Here is a 23,115-nt window from a genome sequence, read left to right as displayed (position 1 = left end):
TAAGAGCCCTGTCCCCATGATCTGTGGACCTGCCTGGCACCCCATCCTCCTTTCTTGCACCACCCATGTGCTTGGCCTCTGTGCCATACATAGGGGACTCGTTTACAGGCCTCGGCTTGCTGTCCTCAGCTTGTTCATCCAGCCCCCCAAGTAGACTGTAAGCTCCTGGGGGCAGGACGGGTCTTGAGCCTTGGGTTGGCACCAGCCTCATTTGCCCACTGGTAGCATCAGAGAAGCTTCAGGATCTCATTCGTCTTGGGCCTGACCTTCAGAGTCCAGGCTTCTTGTGGTTCTGTGGTCTCTATGAGAACTCACGTCACCTCTAGCTCACTTAGCTTTGTGTCGACATAGCTTGGCTGGCCAGTCAGGGCAAGGGCCCTGGGGGCATGCTGCCTGGAGTCCAGTCCCCGCTTTTCTACTTGCTAACTGTGTGACCTCAAGCTGCTTCCTTCAACCTCCCTGCACCCCTGCTCCATGTTCTTTAAGATGGGGAAAATAATAGTTTTTCCCTGAGAGTTTTGTGGGTATGGAATGAGGCAATCCATGTCAAGTGCCTAATACACACTGAATCCTGCGTCTCACCTTGTGCCAGAGCCAGGCTGACAAAATGTATTCTTGTCTGGATGGTCTTGGTAGTTAAATCTTGAACTCACATGAACTCTGAAATTGAATCGCGGGGATCAGGTGCTGACTTCAGACTCACTAACATTTGGCGATGTTGGCCGGGTGTTGAGGAAAGCTAACCTCCAGGCCACACAAATGATGCAGCAGATAGAGAATTAGTGATGATTTACCCCCGTGGGCCAGTGGGCTGGATGTCTGGAGAAAGCTGTAGGCCCTGCCCTCAAATTGTTTAGGGTGGAAGGAAATGATAAGAAACTAGTTAAACCTGGCCTGCACTGCTAGGGTAAGTGTAGTGGTCTGAGAGGGAGTTGGGCAGCCTGGGTCCTCCTTTGTATGGTCACACCCAAGGAGACTGCGTTTCCTGAGCTGAGCACACCATTTCATTATGGCACAACTCCAGTTTGGTGCAACACAAGTGCACTGGGAAAACAGCAGTGTTGGTTAGCCTTGGGTGGTGATTTGTAGGCTGATTTAAAATTTTTTTGGTGTTGGTCGGGTGCGGTGGCTCATGCCTATAATCCTACCAGTCTGGGAGGCCAAGGTGGGTGGATTGCCTGAGCTCACCAGTTTGAGACCAGCGTGAGCAAGACCAAGAGCCATCTCTAAAAGTAGTCGGGCATTGTTGCAGGCACCTGTAGTCCCAGCTACTTGGGAGGCTAAGGCAAGAGAATTGTTTAAGCCCAGGAGTTTGAGGTTTCTGTGAGCTGTGATGCCACAGCACTCTACTGAGGGCTATAGCTTGAGGTTCTGTCGCAAAAAAAATAAAAAATAAAAAATAAAAAATTGAGGCAAGTGTGGGTTTTTGATTTTTACTGGGGGCCTGGTGAAGGCTGGCCTGCACTGTTCCACAGTCTGTGGCGCCTGCTCCAGGCCCAGCAGGGTGGAAAGTTCCCCTGCGAGGGGATCTTCTGTCTGTCTGTAAGGGTGTCTGGGCCAGAAGAAAATCGGGAGCCAACAGGCCGAAAGTAGCTGTGCCTCCTTCAGCTGATACCTTCCTTGTTTCTGTGGCCAGGGAGATACTTCGGGGGATTACCGGAAGATTCTGCTGAAGATTTGTGGTGGCAACGACTGAGTGGTTACTGGCGGCTCACTGCTCCCACCTGCCACCGCAGTGGTGCCAGGAAAAAGGCAAAAAGAATGTCTGTTTCTGACAAATCCACAAATAGCCCCAAGGTGTGCCGCCCACAGCGCTGTGACCTGTCGCCTACCCTACTGATCCACGTGTTGTGCTGAGGGACCTGGGTTGGTCTAGAACTCTCTCAGGATGCCTTTTCCACTCCACCCCCCACAGCCTCTTGCTGCTAAGTAGATGTTTTATTTCCTACTCAGGCAATCATTGCCCCTTGCTTGTGGCTAAGACTTGGCTTCATTTAGTCATGTAATTTTATATTTTTATTTGGAGGCATATTCTCTCTCACAGTCGTTGCCAGCCAAGATGCCTACGAGTCTGTTTGCTGCGTACACATTTCTGGTGAGAGTGATCGGGTGGGTAGAGTGCTGTGTCCTCTCTGAGTAGAAAAAGGGAGGCCCCTTACGGTTAATCTTTGTGTCTGGTGAAAATGTGTCATGAGCTTTGTTATTGCCAAACTCATTCCTTTTTAGACAAAAGAAAAAAAGACCAGAAAGTCATCTGTTCCATCTTCCATGCAAAACCACGAGAACAAAGCCAGTTCCCTGGCAGTGACAGGGCTTCTTGTAATTTGGAATGTGCCTTAAACCTGAATGTCTGTGGCCAAAACCTGTTTCCAAATTAAAAGCCAGCCAGCTCTGGAACATTCTGGAAATGTCTTTTTGGTTCCAGCTTGTTTTCTTCTGCTTCATGATAATACCCCATGGCTTGGGGTTCTGGCCTTATTAGCCAGTGAAAATTCATGTAACTTTAAGTAGACATGTGTGCTCAGGAAACCCTGAATATAACTGATTTGTAGGGCCTGGGCTCTAAGGACATGAGAAAGGGGGCTCCTGAAATACATACCAGGGCCCAGACACTGGAAGGGCACAGGTGTATTAAAGTCCCCTGAAGGCGAGGTGGGAAGAATGTGGTCCCACCCAGGTCCTGAAGGAGGGGCACAGATGGGTAGAAGGGTGTGTACTAATTCCTGGGTTTCCGTAGTGGGCCAGAGAGGAGATTGCAGATGACCCAGGAGGCCCAAGGCCAGTGCCTTCTCTCAGGGACCCTCCAGTCTAAAAGGTGCTCCTGGTCCTGGTCCCTGGTGGGCCCTGTGCCCTTCAGTTGATGGTGTTAGGAAAGGGAGAATCGAGAGGGACGGTTTCTAGGAATCATGGTGCTATATCCAGAAGCTCAGAGCTGGCCTTGCTGGTCAGGGGTCTCCACTCCTTTTCCAACCTGTGTTGAAAAAGGGGAGTAGGCGGCACCTGTGGCTCAGTGAGTAGGGCGCCGGCCCCATATACTGAGGGTGGCAGGTTCAAACCCAGCCCTGGCCAAACTGCAACAAAAAGACAGCTGGGTGTGTGGCAGGCGCCTGTAGTCCTGGCTACTCTGGAGGCTGAGGCAAGAGAATCACCTATGCCCAGGAGTTGGAGGTTGCTGTGAGCTGTAATGCCAGGGTCCTCTACCAAGGGTGATAAAGTGAGACTCTGTCTCTAAAAAAAAAAAAAAAAAAATGAAAAAGGGGAGTAAAGTAGATGAAGCCTGCTGGGCCCTGGTGGGCCTGAGTGAGTTGCTTATCTGCAGAGTAGACTTCTCTCTGCCCCGAAACACAGTGAGAAGAAGGGTGACACCCAAGGGGCACAGAGCAGCCATGAGCTGGGCATGAGCCTGGTCTACTAGGAGCCTTCTGACCCAGAGGCTGGTGTGAACGCTGAGATTGATGCAGGTCCTAGTCAATAATCAGCTCTGCCTCAGTATCCTTGCCTGGAGCCCAAGTTGACCACCCATGGTCTCCAAGAATCCTTGCCCTATGGCACCCACTTGCCCTTGGGTGCCAGCTGGGACCTGTCTGATGGGAGGAACTGCTTGGTATTACACAACTTGCCAAGACCTCGGGCTGATCCTGGTGGCCTTCTGAGCTGCAACAGTGTTCTGATGTTACTGAATGTTCTTGACATTACTTTGCCCTATTGTCTGTACCAGAGGTCTCAGCCTGGTGCCCAGCAGGCGGTGTTGTGCCTGTAGGCATTTGCTGGGGTCCCCAAAGAGTCTTTTCAGAAATTTTAATTTGTTTCCAATACTTAGACATTGAGAGAGTTTATGTTTTTAAAAAAATTGAAATCCTAGCTTCTTTTGAAAATCCAGAAATTACAGCATTACTGGTCTGCATTTCTGCATGGCTGGAATGGAGTTGCAGCTTCCCCCTGTAGGTAGGTACTTCCTGTTTGCCACAAGACCCCCCCTACTCCCGGTTGTATCACACCAAGCCCCTGTTACCGATTTGGCTCCTACTGGCCTTTGAGTCTGACGTCTCAGGTCTACACACCTGGGTACCACATGTGATTTTCCCGGTCCTGGTTTTTCCTGCCTTCCTGCCCTTTTGGCCATGCCTGAGAGATCTAACCCATGGAAAGTATGGGCTTGAGGGCTGTGTGAATTCCTCATTGAGATCTTGCTAGAGGCAGAGGCCCTATTACCTTTCAAGGTCAGGGAAGTTGGTATCAGCACTGTTGATTTTGATCAAGACAAAATAGATGGGGAGGAAGACAGGTGACCTCACAGGTGATCTGGGAGAAAACACATTGGGTCTTTTCCTGCCTCCTGGATATGTTAGTCAAGTGCAGTCCATGCTAAACGTGAGATCTCACTCCTAAAATAACTACTAGAGAATGAAGCATCACATAAATTTTGCCCTGAGTGAATTGTTAGCAGCTATGGGGGCATTGAAAGGATCTATTAGGGTTAGGATCAGGACAGGGTGAGGTGAGTGAAGCATTTGTCTCAGGTACAAATTTAGGAAAGCAGCCTTTGAGTGCTCACCTTGTGGGGTGGTTTGACAGTACTGAAGTGGGTGGTTTTCTCAAGCCCTGGTGGACATCAGGATCATCTGGGGAGCTTGTTAAGGAGCAGGTCCTGGTCCGCATCCTCCCAGATTTTGAGCAGATGTGGGGCTGGAAACCACAGCTGTAACCTGCTATAAGCTAATGCCAATCTAAGTAGTTCTGTGGTGAGTCAGAGAACTCAAGGCTATAGGTGCTCATGCAGTGGGCAGATGAACAGATAACAGGGTATGCTTGGAATTCAGCCAGGTTATGGGAGGCGGGATGAATCACTCTTAGCTTTTGGAAGAGGAATCTGAAAGATGGACCTTTGCAGGTGCCCATAGTCAAGGTGACAGCTGAATGCCATGCCATGTTCATCCTCCGTGAGCCTAGGCAGAGAATTATAGTCTTAGCCTAGGACCTGACCCCTCATTTTTGCCATAGGCTCTTTCCTCTTCTGGGTGATATGTATGAATGGACTGAGACTTGGAAATCAGTCAAGCTAGATTACATTTCCTCAGGCATGTAAAGGCTTACATTTTCATCCCATCAAACCCAAAAACACTCTCTGCCTATGTTCCTCTAAGTCCTTACCTGTCCCCATACAGAGTTCCTTTTTGGTAAGTCAGTCAAGCCTCTTAACTCTACCTGGGACTCCTACTCTAGGAGCCCCTGCTCCTTGGAAAGCTGCCCCTTGGCCAAGTACTGGTGGTTAGCTTGAACCTGGTTCCTTCTCAACAGTAAGAGCTGTTACAGTCCTGAAGCAAAAAGAGCTGTGGCCAGGGAATCTATCCTGATCTCAGCTTAGCTACTGGTTTGCTGAGTGACCGATACATCGATACATCGGTTCTCTTCTTTGGGCCTTTGTGAAATGAGGGGTAGACTAGACCTGAGCTGAAATTTCAATGTGATCAAAACAAAAAGGGTGGAACAGCAAGTCTAAAAGTCTGCCCTTTCACAAACGCAGCAAACAAGCTGGCAAAAACGGTCCGAATCAACTTTATTTGAACTCTGGAAACTAATCGAAAGTCTATAGCAACTGGGGAATGCGTAAGGAAAGAAAGCCTGAATTCAGTAAGAGAGTTTTGTTTTTTGACTTACCCTAGCCCCATCCCCCCTCTCCCCAGTTTGGCAGAGCATTGAAAACAACAGCTATATTGTAAACATTCTCTATGTATGTTCCTAGCACTCGAAGAGGCAGAATCAACCTTATTCTCAAGAAGTTTTTTTAAATTTTATTTTGGTTTGTCAAGTTGCTTCCTGAAAGATAGGCTCAAATGACTTGCTTTTATTTTGCCTAACTTAGAATTCTCCTAAAGTGAAGGTGGCAACCTGAGAGGACATTTCAAAGCCTGTATTTAACCACTGATGCTTGGAGGCAAATGGGACAAACTGAAAAGCTTGAAAGGCTGAGAAATAAAGATTCTTTGGAGGATTAAGAGCTTTAAAGAACGCCCATATATATGTTCTGGGAATCTAGAAGGCTACATACATATGGGCTGGGCATGTGCTTAGAAAAGACTTACGGACCTGTCCTCTCATTTCTAGCAGACCTTCAGGCTGTGCATGATCAAGAAGGCGAAGGCAGTTATAAACAGCCTGGCTCAGTGCTGAAAGGTGTGCCCAACACACGGAAAACACTGCTGCAAAGGCTAGGAGGAGGGGTTTGTTTTTGTGGTTTTTTTCTGGGGCGGGGTCTAGGTGTTTATAGAAATCTGTTAAATAATTAGCTGACCACTAAGCTAATTAAACAGAGACTTAAGTGGTCATACCAAAGAATGAAAAACTAAAAATGTAGTTCAGAAAAGTAAAACAAACAACAACAAAAAAACCTCACTACAACAAATATGACAGCAAGGGGGCAAAAATTTGATTTCCAGAGTTCCCACATTATAATATGAAAAATGTCCAGTTTTTAGCAAAAATTATGAGGCATGCAAAGAAACAAAATAGGGCTCACACATAGAAAAAAAGTCTGTAAGTAGAAACTGAGAAAGCCTGCACATTGGACTGAACAAGGACTTTAAATCAATTATCTTAAAAATGTTCCAAGACCTAAAGGAAATTAGGAGAATGATATCTCACTGAATAGAGAATGTCAATGAAAAGACAAATTATAAAAATGAACCAAATAGAAATAATGAAATTGAAAAGTACAATAAAATGAAATATTTACTAGAGAGGTTCAAGAGCAGATTTAAGTAGGCAGAAGAGGCTGGACACATTTGCTTACACCTGTAATCCCAGCACTTTGGGCGACAGAGGTGGGAGGATCACTTGAGACCAGGATTTTGAGACCAGCCTAAGCAACATAGTGAGATACTGTCTCAATAAAAAATAATTTTTTAAAAATTATCCAGGTGTAGTGGTATGGCCTGGAGTCCCAGCTACTTGGGAAGCTGAGGCTGGAGGCTTGCTGAAGCCCAAGAGTTTGATGCCACAGCCGTGTGCTATGGTCATGTCATTGCACTCCAGCCTAGGTAACAGAGTAAGACCTTGTCTCAAAAAAAGGGAGAAAGCAGAAATATTTGAAGAAACATTGGCTAAAAACTAAATGAAAGACATTGATCTACACATCTGAAAATGTCAATGAATTGTAAGTAGAGTCAGCCCAAGGAGATCCACATCAAGACATTATAATCAAAATGTCCAAGGACCAAGATAAAGTCCTAACAGCAGAAAGAGCAACTTGACACAAGAAATCTTCAATAAAATTAAATTTCTCATCAGAAATTATGGAGTCAAGAAGGCAGTAGGATCACATGTTCAATGTGCAGAAAGAAAAATCATGGTCTGGCAAAGCACAGTGGCTCATGTCTATAATCCCAGCACTCTGGGAGGGCAAGGTGGAAGGATCGCTTGAGACTGGGAGTTTGAGACCAGCCTGAACAAAAGTGAGAACCCCATCCCTACAAAAAACAGAAAATTAGCCAAGCATGGTGGCACTTCCCTGTAGTTTCAGCTACTCAGGAGATTGAGTCAGGAGGATCGCTTGAACCCAGGAGTCTGAGATTGATATGAGCTATGATGATGCCACTGTACTCTAGCCCAGGCAACAGAGTGAGACTATCTCAAAAAAAAAAAAAAAAAAGAAGAAGAAGAAGAAAAGAAAAAGCATGGTCAAGCAAGAATCCTATACCTAACAAAATATCCTCTGAAAATGAAAATGAAATTAAGACATCTGGATAAATAAAAACTGAGTTTGTGGCTGGTAGACCTGCCCTACAAGAAATGCTAAACAAAGTCCTTCAAGTGGAAATGAAAAGTGTAGCAGGGGTCCTCAAACTTTTTAAACGGGGCCAGTTCACTGTCCCTCAGACTGTTGGAGGGCCGGACTATAGTTTAAATTCCTATGCACACTGCACATATCTTATTTTGAAGTAAAAAAAAACAAAACGAGAACAAATACAATCATACCACCTCATGTGGCCCGCGGGCCGCAGTTTGAGGACCCCCGTTGCAGTTACTTGAATGGACAGAGAAGGGGCTGTAGGTATAGGGTCACTCTGTCAGGAGACACGGGACCAAAGGAGTAGCTTTTATTTCACACAAAGCTGGGGAAGGAAGGTGAGATGCGGCTCCATCCTCAGAGGGGTGCTGTCTGCAGGTGCATTCCCCCCAGCTGTGAGGCTCCTTCACCACTGTACTCAGAAGCGATCTGAAAAAAAGGTATGGCCTCGGAGTGAGTGAATGGGTGGGGGGGACTGGAGGGTCCCCTACCAAGTGGTGCCCTGTAGCTTTTGTCCCTCCCCTTCCTGCCTTGGGAGCTGTTGTTCAGGGAACGTGGGCTCAGGGAAAGAGCAGGTGCCACCCCACACTGCCTGATCAGTGGCATGTCTGTCTTCCCTGACTAGGTTTGGAGTTGAACAGGGGAGGGACATAAGGAAGCCTGTGTTGTCGTGACAAAGGCCAGTGAAGGTGGTGGCCTCTCTGCCTCAGGGGTCTGCTGAGGGTGCAGCTTGGACGAACAGTGTTAACTGTTTCAGAGCCCTGACCTGACACTGGGCTGCACCAACCCGGGTGGGGACCATCGGTGGCAGTGCCTTCCTGCTTGTGTCCCCAAGAAGAGCTGCAGCTCTTCCTGCTTGACCAGGCTACACCCAAGCAGTGAATAGCCATCTCTGTCTTGCCTGCCTAGTCCCAGGTGACAGAGGCTGTTCTCTGCCACCCAAGCCACTCACCATCTCCAAGGAGGTCAGGGGCTGGACTGGAGGGCCCCGGGGGCAGGTTCCAAGACAGCTCCTGCAGCAGGCCCAGCAGGCCTTTCACTTCTGTCTCCAGGTGCTCCACTGTCTTTTCCAGTGTCTAGGACAGGAGGGAGCAAAGGCAAGGATGAGAGTGGTGCCACGTCCTGCTTCATCAGCCACATGCTAAGAGCACCTGGAGGTCCAGTGGGTGTAGGGGAAGGGACTGAATGCCTCCTCATTCAGGCCCTGCCCCTGCCTGCCTCGGTTTCCCCATATGACAAAATGCTAGGGGGCTCACTCTCCAAGGCCCCTTCCTGTGTGACACTAAGTGGTTGTGCTCAGTGACAGGATTGGTACAGAGCAACTCTGGAACAGGGTTTCCCTTTTGGACTTGGCAACCCAGGGCTCACATTCCTTTTGTTGCCCTGCCCCCTGGTGGCATCTCTGCCAAATGACAGGTTCGGAATTTTTTTTTTTTTATTGAGTCATAAACACATAGATCATGTATACATAAATGCATTTATGGGGTACAATGTGCTGATTTCACATAGAATTAGGAATGCTTACATCACACTGGTTAATATATACCTCATCTCGCTGACTTTATTATGTTAAGACATTTATACTGTATACTTACCAGATCCGACTTGTACTCTTGCAATATGCACCATAGGTGTGATCCCACCATCCACCCTCCCTCGGTCTGATCTCCCCACTCCCCTCCGATTCGCCCTCTTCCCTCCTTCATCCTGGGCTGTAGTTGTGATCTATTCTTCATATGAAAGTGTGAGTGATTGTAAATTAGTTTCATAATAGTACTGAGTACATTGGATATTTTTTCTTCCATTCTTGGGATACTTTACTAAGTAGGATATGTTCCAGCTCCATCCATGTAAACATGAAAGAGGTAAAGTCTCCATCTTTTTTAAGGCTGCATAATATTCCATGGTATATTTGAAATTTTCTTTATTTAGAGTTTCTGGCTTTTGCACATGTGTGCCAGACCCTGCTGGCTATCTGGTAACGCCTACAGACTTCTCAGAATAAAGCTTTAAGTGCAAAAAATAACACACAAAATCACCAAGGGCACCAATTATATCAAAATATTCAGTGTTAAAAATTGAATATTTGGTGTAATTATATATATATCCACAAAATCACATGATCTAACATCAGACCAAACACCTACTGAAATTTAACATAATGAGGAACATAAATGATATGGGGAGATATTCATAACAACTATGACAAGATGAAGTTATCTGGTAATTTCTAGTGATGAAAAAAATCACAGTACCGTTAATACTATGGTTTGCTATCTGTATTCAAATGAATAAATTTCATTAGAATTTCAGTGAAATTTAGCACTCCCATTTTTCAGGCTTGTGATAATAAAGATTAATTTTTTTTGGACCCTAGGGTAGGAAACTTGGCTATGTAACAAAACACAGTAAATTTCTACCTTCCTGTCTGGTAATTATGCAGAGATCTCTGGGTGGGTTTAAGCAAGGCCCCAGGAGAGCCAGGGTCTGCTAGGGGCTAGTCTGCCCAACAGCCTAGATGGGGCAGGAGGAAGTTCATCTGGTGAGCATGGGGCAGGATTGGCCTGGATTTCCTGACATCCCAAAGAAAGCTTGCATTTGCACCCCATAAAGCCACTGGCCTAGGAGGTGGTCCTGAAGCCATGCGTCCTCCCAAACCACCCTTATTACCTCCTCCAAGATGTCTAGACGGCCTTGGACAGCCATGTGTCTGTCACACCCTGTGCTCTGAGCTGGGCCTCCGTGGGAAGGGCTGAAGGGTTCTGCAGCTGTGGGAAAATAAGTCTTGTCATTGTGGGGCCTTCAGTTCCCCTGTAACACCAGAGACTCCTGTAAAACACTGAGCTCAAGTGAGGTGGGTCCTGTAGAAAACAGGTCAGCAGAGGAGGGCCCAGGCGTGGATTTGCATGTGTGACCCACCTCGGTCCCTCACTTGTCTCACTTGCAGACCCAGGTGGTCTTCCTCAAGGAGACTATGCCTGAACTAGGAAAAGTCAGGATGGGAGGAAAGATTTCATCCAGGGAGAATGGCACTGGCAAAGACAGAGGCATGACAGAATGTTCAGGGTGCACAAATGGAAAGGGATGGCCTTGCAAAAATTACAAAAATAACAAGAAAATACCTAAAGCTGCTATTTGCTAGTTACAGTTAAAGATCACTCCTATAAATTCTCTTGCTAACAGGCACCCTATCCCATGGGAATTGTTTTGTGCAACTTCTGCAAAGGGCTGAACAGATGGGAATTTCGAAATTGTTTGTAAGAATTTGTTTTCCACAGAGTTCCTGAGTAAATAGCAGAGAAGCAGCTTTGGACTTTAGCTGTATCTCAAGGGCAGACTCTGTCCCTCTCCTGTGATAGGTAATCCTGATAACCCCATCTCCAAAGAAAAGCAAAGGAGCCAGCCCTGAAGCTTTGTCATCCAGCCCAGCTTCTTTTTCTTATCTACCTGCCACTATGAACAAAGAAAGAAGCGGACTGGGCAGTTTCTCTACTGTACCCTGCCAATTTACAACCCCTTTAATAGCAGCAAGCTTCCCGACCCTTGAGCAGGCATTTTTTTCTTTTCTGTTTTGGGGATGACATGCATCTCCCTGCTCTTTTTTCTCTCTCCCTTTCCATACCCTTTTTCATTCCCTCACTCCTGCTCTTCTTCTAAGACTATAAAAAAAATTTTTTTTTATTAAATCATAACTGTGTACATTAATGCAATCATGGGGTACCAAGCGCTGGTTTTATATACAATTTGAAATATTTTCATCACACTGGTTAACATGGCCTTTCTGGCTTTTTCTTAGTTATTGTGTTAAAACATTTATATTCTACATTTAGTAAGTTTCACATGTACCCTTGTAAGATGCACCATAGGTATGGTCCCAGCAATTACCCTCTCCCAATTTTTTTTTTTTTGGCTTGGTGCCAGTAGCTCAAGCCCTGGCCACATACATCGGAGCTGGCAGGTTCAAATCCAGCCCGGGCCTGCCAAACAGTGACAACTGCAACCAAAAACTAGCCGGAAGTTGTGGCAGGCACCAATAGTCCCAGCTGGTCAGGAGGCTGAGGCAAGAATCACTTAAGCCCAGGAGTTGAAGGTTGCTGTGAGCTGTGATGTCACGGCACTCTACCCAGGGCAATAGCATGAGGCTCTGTCTCAAAAAAAAAAAAAAAAGAAAAAAAATTTTTTTTGAAACAGAGTCTCACTTTGTCACCCCGGGTAGAGTGCTGTGGATCATAGCTCACTGCAACCTCAAACTCTTGGGCTTGAGCAGTCCTCCTGCCCCAGCCTCTGGAGTAGCTGGGACTACAGGCACCTGCTACAATACTCGCTAGTTTTTCTATTTTTAGTTGAGACAGGGTCTCACTCTTGCTCAAGCTGGTCTCAAACTCCTGAACTCAGGTAATCCACCTGGCTTGGCCTCCCAGAGTGCTAGGATTACAGATATGAGCCACCTCGCCCAGCCCATATATGAATTTTTAAAATACAGAAAATGAAGGCAGGAGATCACTGTAGTAATCAGGGTAAGAAGTGATGAAGGAGAAAAGATGAGTGTAGGCAGCAGCTGGATGAATGGAAAGGAAGAAAACAAATGGCAACAGCCAGGCACCTAAGCAAATGTTTAACTTGACCTCTCTGGTGACTTGTTATCCCCAGTTTACACACAGGGAAACTGGCGCACAGAGGGCTGAAATGACGTGTCTCAAGTCACACCAGCCATGAACAGAGGATCTGGGTTTAAACCCACTCAACCCTCAATTCCTTATTTTTCTCCTCAATGTTACTTCTTCCTGGCACCATCATCCTCACACCAGAAGTCTCCAAGCCCTGGTCTGAGCCCAGGTTTCAAGCTGATAACTCTGAGATGCCTGTGGGGACTGGAGTTGGCCAAAACCTCAGAGAATGCAGACACTCAGGAAGGAGGCTGCTGCCCCCAAAGTAAAGAGAAGCCGAGAGCTTTACAGATTCCACCAAGCATGGAAAAGTCAGGTGGCCTGAAGCCGCAGGGAGGCCTGGAAAAGCAGCAAGATAAGGACCTGGAAAACAGCGCCAGGAAGGCCCTGCTGAGTCTCACCTGGGAACTTTTAGTCCAGTGCTGGGGGCAGAGTCCAGATTGCTGTGGGGTGAGAAGGGAAGGCCAGGTCAGGGGGTGGATGCTTTGACCTGGAGAACTTTTTCGGGAAGTTTGTGAAGGGGGAGCAGATCACAAGGTCTAGAGAAGTGTTTAGTGCTGTCCTGCCTGTTTTGTGAGTACTGGAACACATGGATCATGCTTCTAGCCAGAGGGAAAAAAGAAAAGAGGAGAAGTGAAGGAATGCATTTCCAGAACTGATGGGAGGCCCTGGGGTCCAGAGTGTGGGGTAACACATGGAAGGAAAGAGGAAACACAGCAAAAATGAGCAAAGGCATGCTGTTTCTTAGCAGGCTGAAAGCTGAGTGAGCGCCCACCTGACGGCCTCTACTCCCTCCGTAAAGAGGGAAGCACCTGCTGAAACTCATGCAGAGAGGGAGAGCTCTTACGTTCCCAGGAGTTCTGTGAGTGGGTTGATAGACTTGGCCATTAAAATGATGGCTGAAGTGAGAACATTTATACCATGGAAATTGGCACTTTTTATGTTTTGTGTGCAAGTCTATCAGTGCACCACTGCGTAGAGACTTGATTCAAGAGGGAACTTCAAAAGGGAATGTGGAGAACGATGGAGGTGGTGTGGGAGGACCATGTGGGATGAGCAGCATTGCTGAGGAGCTCTGGATGCCCTGGTCCTCTGGCAGCTGTGCTCCGCCGTCGGGGTGCAGAACTGCAAAGACCACATGGCTGAGTGGAGTTGAGTCCAGGGAGTCTATGGGATGAGTGCGAAGGGGCATGGGGACAGGGAGTTGAAATGTGACCCATAAGGGGCTTGGGAGGTGCCCTGGGGTCTAGCTGGGATGAAGGTGAGGAGGCCAAGGAGAGGGTCCATAAAGTGGGAAAAATAGGGGCACTGAAGGGACTGGAGGTCTATTTTTTTTTGAAACAGAGTCTCACTTTATCCCCCTGGGTAGAGTGCCGTGGTGTCATAGTTCACAGCAACCTCAAACTCTTGGGCTCAAGCGATCCTCTTCCCTCAGCCTCACAAATAGCTGGGACTACAGGTGCCTACCACAATGCCCAGCTACTTTTAGAGACAGAGTCTCACTCTTGCTCAGGCTGGTCTCGAACTTGGGAGCTCAAGCAGTCCACCCACCTTGGCCTCCCAGAATATTAAGATTACAGGCGTGAGCCACTGTGCCTGGCGTGGGACTGGAGGTCTTAATAAGGTCACGGGAGGTGACAGGAGGGACAAGTGGTAAGGGACATTGCAATTTTAGCTTTCAGAGGAGGAGCGCCTTCAGATGGTGACAATATCAACGTGGGTAGGTCCTGGGTTGGAACAGGGATGGTGAGCTACTTTGTGAGTGGTGGACGTGTAACTCTGAGAGGTAAGTGGCTTGCCCCAGGTCACACTGTCAGCAAATGGTGGGACCCCAAGTACTCTGTCCTTCTCCTGGCCCTATCTCAACGAGTGGTCTTTTGGGGGCTCTGTCCACGTTTTCCTTCCCGGAAATTTTCTGACTTCTACTCTATCTTGGAAACATTCAGAGATAAAAACCAAGACCAAAGGCTGGGTGTGGTGGCTCATGCCTGTAATCCTAGCACTCTGGGAGGCCGAGGCAGGTGGATTGCCTGAGCTCAGGAATTCAAGACCAACTCAAGCAAGAGTGAGACCTTGTCTCTAAAAAACAGCCAGGGATTGTAATGGGAAACTGTAGTCCCAGCTACTCAGGAGGCTGAGGCAAGAGGCTTGCTTGAGCCAGAGTCTGAGGTTGTGTGAGCTATGACACCACAGCACTCTATTGAGGGCCACAAAGTGAGACTTTGTCTCAAAAAAAAAAAAATTAATAAATAAAATAAATAAAGTACATGGAAGATAGAGTTTTGTTTTGTTTGTTTTATTTTTGAGGCCTTATCATATCAACCAGCAATTGCAACTTTTTATATTTACCAATTGATTTGAAAAGAATGTCTATAAAAAAGTTTGCACATGCATATTTACACTAGCTTTTTAAAATTAATGTTAATTTTTTTTTTTAATTTTTGAGACAGAGTATCACTCTGTTGTGCTGGGTAACAAGACCAGGGACAAAACTTCCTTCTGAGCATCTTTTGTAGAGAACAATTTGTTTTAAAATTCTCATTTGCATTGTTTCCCTCCTCTGAACTTAGCAAAGCCCCTTTAAAAGATAATGGTGTTAGTGCTGAATATGGGGATGGGGGGAAGACATTATAATGGCACTTTGGCTACAGTTTTAAAAGCAAGTCTCTTAGCGACCCATACTGAAACATTTAGAGATGAAATGCTATGAGGTCTTGGATTTCCTTCAAAATAATCCAGGCCTGGGGTGGGGTGGGAGAGAGGCTTGAGGGAGCGCATGAAGCAACAAGATGGGCCAAGAGTTGATCCCATGGAAGCTGGGATGAGCCCTGCACTGGGGGGCGGGGGGTGCCTTCAGCTCTTCTCTCTACATTTGTGTGAGTTGTTTGAAATGTTCCGTAATAAAAGCCAATTGTCTTATGGGGGTGTCAGCAAAGAGCAAGAGCCCTGGTAGGCTGCATGCGTCCATGTAAAGTGTTCCAGCCAAGCGGGGAGGGGGCAGGGAGATTCCCTATGGGTGGGGGGCCCACACTCTGCTCTGGCCACACATCCTGGGGACGCCCTTGAGAGGCAAGAGTAGGTCTGGGGGTGGCCATGGTGAAAGGACTGACTCCAAATTCATTTGTTCCATCTGAAACTGGGCTGCTCAGCCTGGAGAGGAAAAGCTGCAAAGGGGCCAGAAGAACTGTTCTCACCCACAGGGTTGCTGTCCTGGGAAGAGGGGCCTGTTCTCACAGGGGTATGTGGCCAGGTCTTTCCCGTGCTTCCCCTGCCCTCTCCCAGACCCTAACCCCTCTTCCATCATGCAAGTCCCCCAGGCTTAGGTGAAGAGGAGGCAATGTGAGGGTGCAGGCCAAGCGGGGACCCGGCTGGCTCAGAGTTGTGCAGACGGATCCGCTCCTCGCAGCATGCAACACCCCGTTCACTGCGTGTCTGCGATGAGGTCTAACTTGGCTCTAAACCCTCTCCCGGGAAAAGCCTGGGCAGAGGTCGCTCTCCACATAGCTCGGCGCTAATTGCTCACAGCTGGACAGAACCATGCTCTGTGCACCCAGCACAACTGTCCCTGAGATCATGGGGGAGGGAGAAGGCTTAGAGATAGGCCTAACACTACCCTGCCCCGCCTGCACCCTCCTGCCTGGGGGTTCTCACCCTGGCTGGTGGCAGGAAACACACTGGAGCCCCTGATCTCAGCCTGGCAAAGCCAATTATTGTGGGATTGTGAGAAGCTTCCTCCTCCTCCAGAGCTCCTGTGGCCTCTGTTAAAGGGGGTGGGGTACGCCTGAGGCTCACCCATAATTCTTCTCTGTCTTTCCAAGCCAGCTGAGAGGCCTCAAAGATTAGCTACAAAGACAGAAGGGGGATGAGTTGAGAGGTTGGTTCTTGGACCAGAAGCTCCAGCAAGGGGAGAACTGAGCACCTACATACACAAACATACACATAGACACACACACACAACATATACACACACACAGAAACACACACATATAAAGAGACACACACACACACACGGGGGCTGTTGGGAAGCTCACATGGATGGTGTGGGAGAGACTGAAGGATCGTTGTGCTCAGCCCTGAGCAGCCAAGGCTGTGGTTCTGCAGTGTCCCTTCTTTCCTTCCCTCTACTCCCTGCCCCTGCCAGCTGGGAAATGGACCTCCTTGGATGCTGGGTTGTTTTCTCTGGCCTGGCTCCTGCTCCAGGCCTGATGTGCACCCTGGATGGAGGCCATGGGTGGGGCATCCTGTGCTGGTGAGAACAGGCTGCACCAGGACCCAGAGGCCCTGGGGGAGGGCTGAGCTGGGACAGCTGCCCCAACTAAAGAGCTGACCACTGGGTCCTGTCCTCTGCAGGGGATGGGAAGTGCGGCCCCTCCCACTTCCAGGTCTTACAGGGAGAACTTTTGTATCTGGGACCCAAACAGTATAAAGTACCCACAATTTGCATGATTTCTTCACTGGGTGGTAACAGCTGAGAGGTCCCGCTGTACCGTGGCATCATCCAAGTCACCCCCTGCTTTGATCAGCAATACTGGCCACTTGAAGGTTAATTAATATTTGACCACATTCACTATAATAGAATAATAAATGTTATCACATCCACTGTTTGTCTAAAGATTTGTGATTCATTCAAAACCATTACTGGGGTTTGATTATTTTTAAAGCAGCAGAACACTATTTTCAAAAGATTCTATGAAGAACTCCAAAATGTGGAGCTGCTCTGGCTGGAATAGAAGAGGGACCCCCTGAAACTCCCCAAAGAGAGCTCAGATTCTGAGGAACATTTTTGTTTTGTTTGGGGAGAGTTGTGTCCTGTTTCCTCTGGTCACTGGTCCTTTTCCACATCTGGATTTGAGCCTTTTGATCACTCTGAGACAATGACTAATGCCATTCCCATGTATTCAGTGTCTGTTTGATAGTATTTTTCTTAGGATACAAGCTAGGCTGGCATAACACAGAGCCCATGTTCTCTCTCTCACTTCTCTTCAGAGGTGGAGCAGCTCTTGGTGGGGCTGGTAGGCAGCTTGGCTCCCCGAGGCCACTCAGAGACCCAAGATTACTTCCATCTTAGAATGCTGTGCTTTTAATCCACTGAGTTATGAGGTACTAAAGCTCTCCAAAATTCCCGAGATGCTGAAAGAGTCTAAAAACTCATCCAGGACAAAGCTCTCTCTGTGTGTTGTGTAAGGAGCATGGGGTTGGCCGCTGGAGATGCCGTCTCGCTGAGTGCTCTGCCTCAAAGCTTCCCTCCCTCATCTGTAAGGCATTTGCCCTGCCCTGTCTACTTTGCAGGATTGCTGCATTGATACTGCTCTTGAAGATGCCTTAGAACTGCCAAGTGATGTGTGAATGCCACACAGGGACATTTGCTTGGGAAGATGAAGGCACTGAATCAATGGGACTCAAACCACCCTCCACACAGAAGCTAGCACTCTTTGCTAGATCTCTCTGACAAGGTCACCGCAAGATGGAAAGGTGGCTGCTCCAGGACTAAGCCCATGCAGGGAGTCAGGTAGTGTAAGTGTCCAAGATATGTTTGGAAGGGGCTTCTCCAAGGACACAAAGGGCTCAGCCCGGACTGACCCTCTAGATTCCCTGTTACACCCCAGTCCCACTTACTGCAGCCTTGGCTTCTTCACCTTTAGAATGCGTTCCACCACAGTCTCTATTGCAAGCTACTGTTGATTTTTGATCACTTATCATGAGCCAAGCTTTTTGTTGAGTGCGTACAGGAATAATTTCATTTAATTCTACCTACAAGGTCACTATTCTTATATCCCCCCCCGCCTTTTATTTACAGATTAGAAAACCAAAAGACAAGGAGGTTGACTACCACGCCTAAAATTATACAGGTAGTAGTAGGTGATGGTGACAGGATGTAAGTTTGACCTGCCTGGCACTGTCAATACTGTGCCCTAGCAGCAGTGTGACTTTGTATAAGGAAAGGTTCTCCCATCTCAGGGCTTCAGTTTCTTCCTCTATAAAATGAGGGGCTGGACAGGTACAGGGCAAAGGTAATCTATACACGTAGTTGTTTCAAGGCCCACAAGAGCCCAAATGTGCACCTTGGGTCAAATTGTCTTTGAGTGGTTTCCTCTCCACCATATTCATACTTGTAAGAAGAAACACCATGATCCTCACCATAGCCCTCCAACAAAAGCAGTCTTAATGGACAGCAGATGGCTTTGGGGATGTGGAACGAAGTTGGGCAATGACAGCCTCCCCATTGGAACCCAAGGCATGGATGGCAATGATTATACTAGTTAAAAAGATGAAGTCTTGGCTGTGCCTGAGGCTCAAAGGAGTAGGGTGCAGACCCCATATGCCGGAGGTGGCGGGTTCAAACCCAGTCCCGGCCAAAAACTGAAAAAAAAAAAAAGATGAAGTCTTAAGACTTTAGGTTCCTCTGACGGCAAAATAGGAACTCAGCTGAAAAGCTTTACCTTAACAAACGATTGCCACAGGTAACACAAACAAGTTTGCTTCACTTAGTATGTATATGGGTTTTTTTTGAGATTGATTCTCATGTTGTCACCCTTGGTAGAGTACTGTGACATCCCAGCTCACAGCAACCTCAAACTCTTGCGCTCAAGTGATTCTCTTGCCTCAGCCTCCCAAGTGCTTGTGACTACAGGCACCCACCATAATGCCGTGCTATTTTTAGAGACGGGGTCTTACTCTTGCTCAGGCTGGTCTCAAACTCCTGAGCTCAGGCTATCCACCCACCTTGGCCCCCCAGAGTGCTGAGATTACAGGTGTGAGCCACCGCACACTGCCTGCTTCACTTAATACATAAAGAATGTTTGTAGACCAATATGAAAAATCCCAACACCACAGATGAAAAAGGCTAGGATAATTTATAGAAATTGTAGAAATGACCAATGTGCCTATGAAGAAAAAGTCCAACTTTAGTAGTAATCAAAGGAATGCATATTAAAATAATGAAGACTCTAAAGTAGGGCTGGGGCAGGTGGCTCACACCTGTAATCCCAGGCCTCTAGGAGGCAGAAGCCAGTGGATTGCCTGAGTTCAGGAGTTCCAGACCAGCCTGAGCAAGAGCAAGACCCCCTCTCTAAAAACAGGCAGGCATTGTGGTGGGCGCCTATAGTCCCAGTTACTCGGGAGGCTGAGGCAAGAGGATCACTTGAGCCAAAGAGTTTGAGGTTGCTGTGAGCTATAACGTCAAGGCACTCTTCCAAGGGTGACAAAATGAAACTCTGTCTCAAAAAACAAGCAAGCAAACAAAAAAAACCTATTAAGTATTCTCACACAGAAAAATCTAACTAGAATTTGATCAAGCTTTGAGATTTAGCTATCAGTTTATAGAAAATATAAGGGCTAGAGGAACATTTAAATGATACAAAAAGATGTAAATAGCAAAATCTAAATGTGGAAAACTTTACAGGAAGAACTTTGTTTCTTCAACAAATACATTTTAAGAAAAAAAAGTGGTTGGCTGGGCGCAGTGGCTCAAGCCTGTGATCTAGCACTCTGGGAAGGCAAGGCAGGTGAATTGCCTGAGCTCACAGGTTTGAGACCAGCCTCAGTCAGAGAAAGACCCCTGTCTCTAAAAATAGCCGGGCATTGTGGTGGGCTCCTGGAGTCCCAGGCACTTGGGAGGCTGAAGCAAGAGAATTGCTTGAGCCCAGGAATCTGAGGTTTCTGTGAGCTATGACGCTATGGCACTCTATCAAGAGCGACAAAGTAAGACCCTGCCTCAAAAATAAAAAAAGAAAAGAAAAGAAAAAAAGGAGTGAGACAACTTACATATTTAAAGAGACTTAACAGACATATTGATCAAATGCAATGTATTTAACCTTATTTGGATCCAAAAAATGTATTATAAAAACATATAACACCATGAAAGACTTTAAACACTGGTTGAATACTTGATGATTGAATATCATCAAAAATATTCAATCATATTGATGATTGAATATCATCAAATATTCAATCATATGTGTTCATTTTTGGTGTGTTAATGGCATTGCAGTTATGTTTACTAAAGAGCATTTATCTCTTAGAGGTTCACAAAAGAATATTTATTTATGATGCCTGGAAGGTCCTTTAAAATGGTCCAAGGAGAAGAGAGAAGTTGGGAAGTACAGATGTAATAAGATTGGCCACGAATCGATACTTGCTGAAGGACGGTTGATTGTACATTACACTATTCTATTTTTCTATACTATCATTTTTGTATTCTTCTTTGGTGTCCAAAAGTTTTCATAATCAAAAGTCATAAAAATGAAATATTGTCTAAAATCTGAAAGGTTATGCACAAAAATGTGTGAAATCACGCATTTATATCTTTTCCTTTTCTTCTATCTGTTGTAATGAGCAAGCATAATCAGAAAGAAAGATAATGTTTAAAGGTGGGTTTACATTTATAAATAGCTGCATATATCAGGCTCAGAGAAAATATGGGTGGATGCATGCTGAGCATGCCCTCTGTCATCCGTTCCCTGAAACCAACCCCAAGTGATGAGCCTCATTCTTTCCTACTTACACAGAGAAGGGAACAGCTTCAGAGAGGTGAAGCCACATACCACACAGGCCAGGTACGGGCTCCTCATGGTCAGGGCTGGCCTGGATCCCCTGAGCATTCACTTCCACAGTTTACTGGGCCCTGAAAGGAACTGTGGGCCCCTATCTTAGCACAAGGCACTTGTGCCTGGGTGGGGGCAAGGGCCTGACAGAGGCAGTGGGGGGCCCGATGCTTGGTGAGGGCTCTCTGCCTTGCCACCACCATGAGATGGAGTTTTCTCCTCACCTAGATGACTGGGATGCCATTCCCTGGGTAGACAGGTATGTGGGGTATAAACACTGAAGTGCCATGCAACATATTGATACAGGATTCCCTCATTCAAGGCTGGCCATGGGACCCCAGTTTTCCTAGGCATGGGCAGTTTCATGAAGGGAACACCCTGACCTTTTGCCCCAGCAGAAGGGATGGCACTCATTCATTTGTCCATAACACTCATTAATGTTGAAAATGTGTTTCCATTTGCCAAGTCCTGGCCAAGTGTAATTCTCAAGACTTAATACCCCTAGACAAAGAGCCTGTGTAGAGACTTCCCACTTGGGTCTTTCCCTTTGGCAGAAGCTCTGGTGCTTTTTTACTCCTCCTGTATTCCTTTCTGTCTAATAAAATCCTATCTTACCAGTGATCTGTGGTTCCTGGGTTCATTCTTTGAATCCCTGAGACCAAGAACCTACTGAAGAAGAAATTCCAGTAACAATATAGGGTGGTGAAATGAGCATCTGTGTCCAGTCTAGGCTATAGCTGAGTAAATCACTTGACAAAAGTCACCCTCTCTGAGCCTTGACTTTGGAGGGACAGTATTAAGGCTGCTGGGGGTAGGGGTGGGGCAGAGGAGGAAAGGGACAGCACAACTAGGACCACGACTAGTGGAGTACCCAGGTTGCCTCTTCCTCTATTTGTCCCTCTCTGTCCCTGTCTCTCATCCCCACCTCCACCCAAGGCGGCTCAGGCCCTCAGGGAAGTTCTCTAGGAGAGACTGGGGGCCTCTCCCAGGTTGCAGAGCCCCGTCAGGCCACCTGGCAGGTGAAGCAGTAGCCTTTCTCCTGGAGCCCTGGGCTGGGCTCCCCAAGGCTGTGCTGGCCCAGCTTGGGTCATTAGCCCCTTGGAGCTCAGCTTCCTTCCAATGCCCTATAAAGCCTAGCGTGGGGGCCTCCGCAGCTCTGGGACTCAGCTGGCCTCAGAGCAGCCCCAGGCTGCGACGTGACCTCCCGCCCTCAGATGCGTGGCTCTTTCTCTCTCAACAGCTTCAGCCGTGGCTCAGAGTTCGTTCTCTCTCCTTCCTTTTGCCATTTCAGTTGTATTTTTTTTCCTTTTTCGTTCTGCCCTCGTCCATGCCTGTTTATCTCCAAAGACTCTGCCTCAGCCTTTCCTTTTTCCTTTTCTCTTTTCGTTCTTCCCCACTCTCCTTTATTTCTCCATTCCCCTGTCTTTATTTCTCTGCCTTTTCTCTCTCTCTCTGTGTCTGTGTTTTCTCTCTCCATCTCTCCTCTGTGTCCATCTCGTCCTTGGCCAGCTTTCTCTCTGTCACTTTTCCTCCATCTCTTCTCTCTGTCTCTCTCTCCCCTCATTCCTACCTCGCCATCCACAGATCCCCCCCGACTCTGGGTCCCCTGCCCTCGCCCGCGCCCCACGTCCCGGGCCCCACTCACCGGCCACGGCGCCCGCGGCGCGGAGCAGGGCGAGCCCGGCCAGCGCGCAGAGCAGCGGCCGCATGGTGCCTCCCGGCCGACGGGGCGCGGCGTCTGCCCGCGGCCTCCCGCTCCGGATCGCTCCGGACGGGCCGGGGAGGAAATGCTCACAGTTCCAGCCAAAATTCCTGGGCGGCTCTGGGCTTTCTGGCTGGAGCGAACCCGCCCCTTCTATAGGCCCCTCGGCACCCCGCTGACAGCGCGGAGCCCAGAGACCCGGAGGGCGGAGGAGCGACTTGGCAGCCGAGCGTCTCCCCAGGAAGGAGCTGCTTTTGGGGTCCCCCGCGCCTCCCGGGGCCGGGTGAGAAGGGGAGGAGCCGGCTTGGGCTTGCGGCGGTCAGGGACTCCTTATGAGCCCATTTCACAGATGAGGAGACTGAACCTCAGAGAGAAGGGTCCTCATTGGTGTCATCTCCAGCTATGGGACAAAATCTG

At 47.7% G+C, this 23,115-nt stretch overlaps 2 protein-coding genes across 2 annotated transcripts in view; one reads left to right on the top strand and one right to left on the bottom strand.

Annotated features, from left to right (window-relative positions):
* Nucleotides 1-2,412, top strand: part of ANXA11 (annexin A11) — a 53,049-nt gene extending 50,637 nt beyond the window's left edge. The window contains exon 15 of the mRNA XM_053582518.1: nucleotides 1,637-2,412. Coding sequence (XP_053438493.1) covers nucleotides 1,637-1,696 — 60 coding nt within the window. The 3' untranslated portion in view covers nucleotides 1,697-2,412. The remainder of the gene's footprint in view (nucleotides 1-1,636) is intronic.
* A 5,668-nt stretch (nucleotides 2,413-8,080) lies between these two features.
* Nucleotides 8,081-22,973, bottom strand: PLAC9 (placenta associated 9). Its single transcript, XM_053582520.1, has 4 exons — nucleotides 22,642-22,973; nucleotides 10,457-10,554; nucleotides 8,739-8,862; nucleotides 8,081-8,215 (listed from the first exon to the last, which is right to left on the bottom strand). The coding sequence occupies exons 1-4, from the start codon at nucleotides 22,703-22,705 to the stop codon at nucleotides 8,205-8,207; spliced, it is 297 nt and encodes a 98-aa protein (XP_053438495.1). The 5' UTR covers nucleotides 22,706-22,973; the 3' UTR covers nucleotides 8,081-8,204.
* Nucleotides 22,974-23,115: the final 142 nt, after the last annotated feature.

Source organism: Nycticebus coucang, chromosome 3 (assembly GCF_027406575.1).
Source record: "Nycticebus coucang isolate mNycCou1 chromosome 3, mNycCou1.pri, whole genome shotgun sequence".
Lineage (NCBI taxonomy): Eukaryota > Metazoa > Chordata > Mammalia > Primates > Lorisidae > Nycticebus > Nycticebus coucang.
The sequence above is the reverse complement of the archived record's forward strand: the minus strand, read 5'-3'. Positions and strand labels throughout refer to the sequence as shown.

Excerpts from the sequence above, each read along its gene's own strand:
- PLAC9 (XM_053582520.1), bottom strand. The coding sequence starts at position 22,705 with ATGCGGCCGCTGCTCTGCGCGCTGGCCGGGCTCGCCCTGCTCCGCGCC. Across the intron at positions 10,555-22,641 it reads CGCCGCGGGCGCCGTGGCCG|CTGCAGAACCCTTCAGCCCT; the intron begins GTGAGTGGGGCC and ends ATTTTCCCACAG. Across the intron at positions 8,863-10,456 it reads GTCTAGACATCTTGGAGGAG|ACACTGGAAAAGACAGTGGA; the intron begins GTAATAAGGGTG and ends CTCCTGTCCTAG.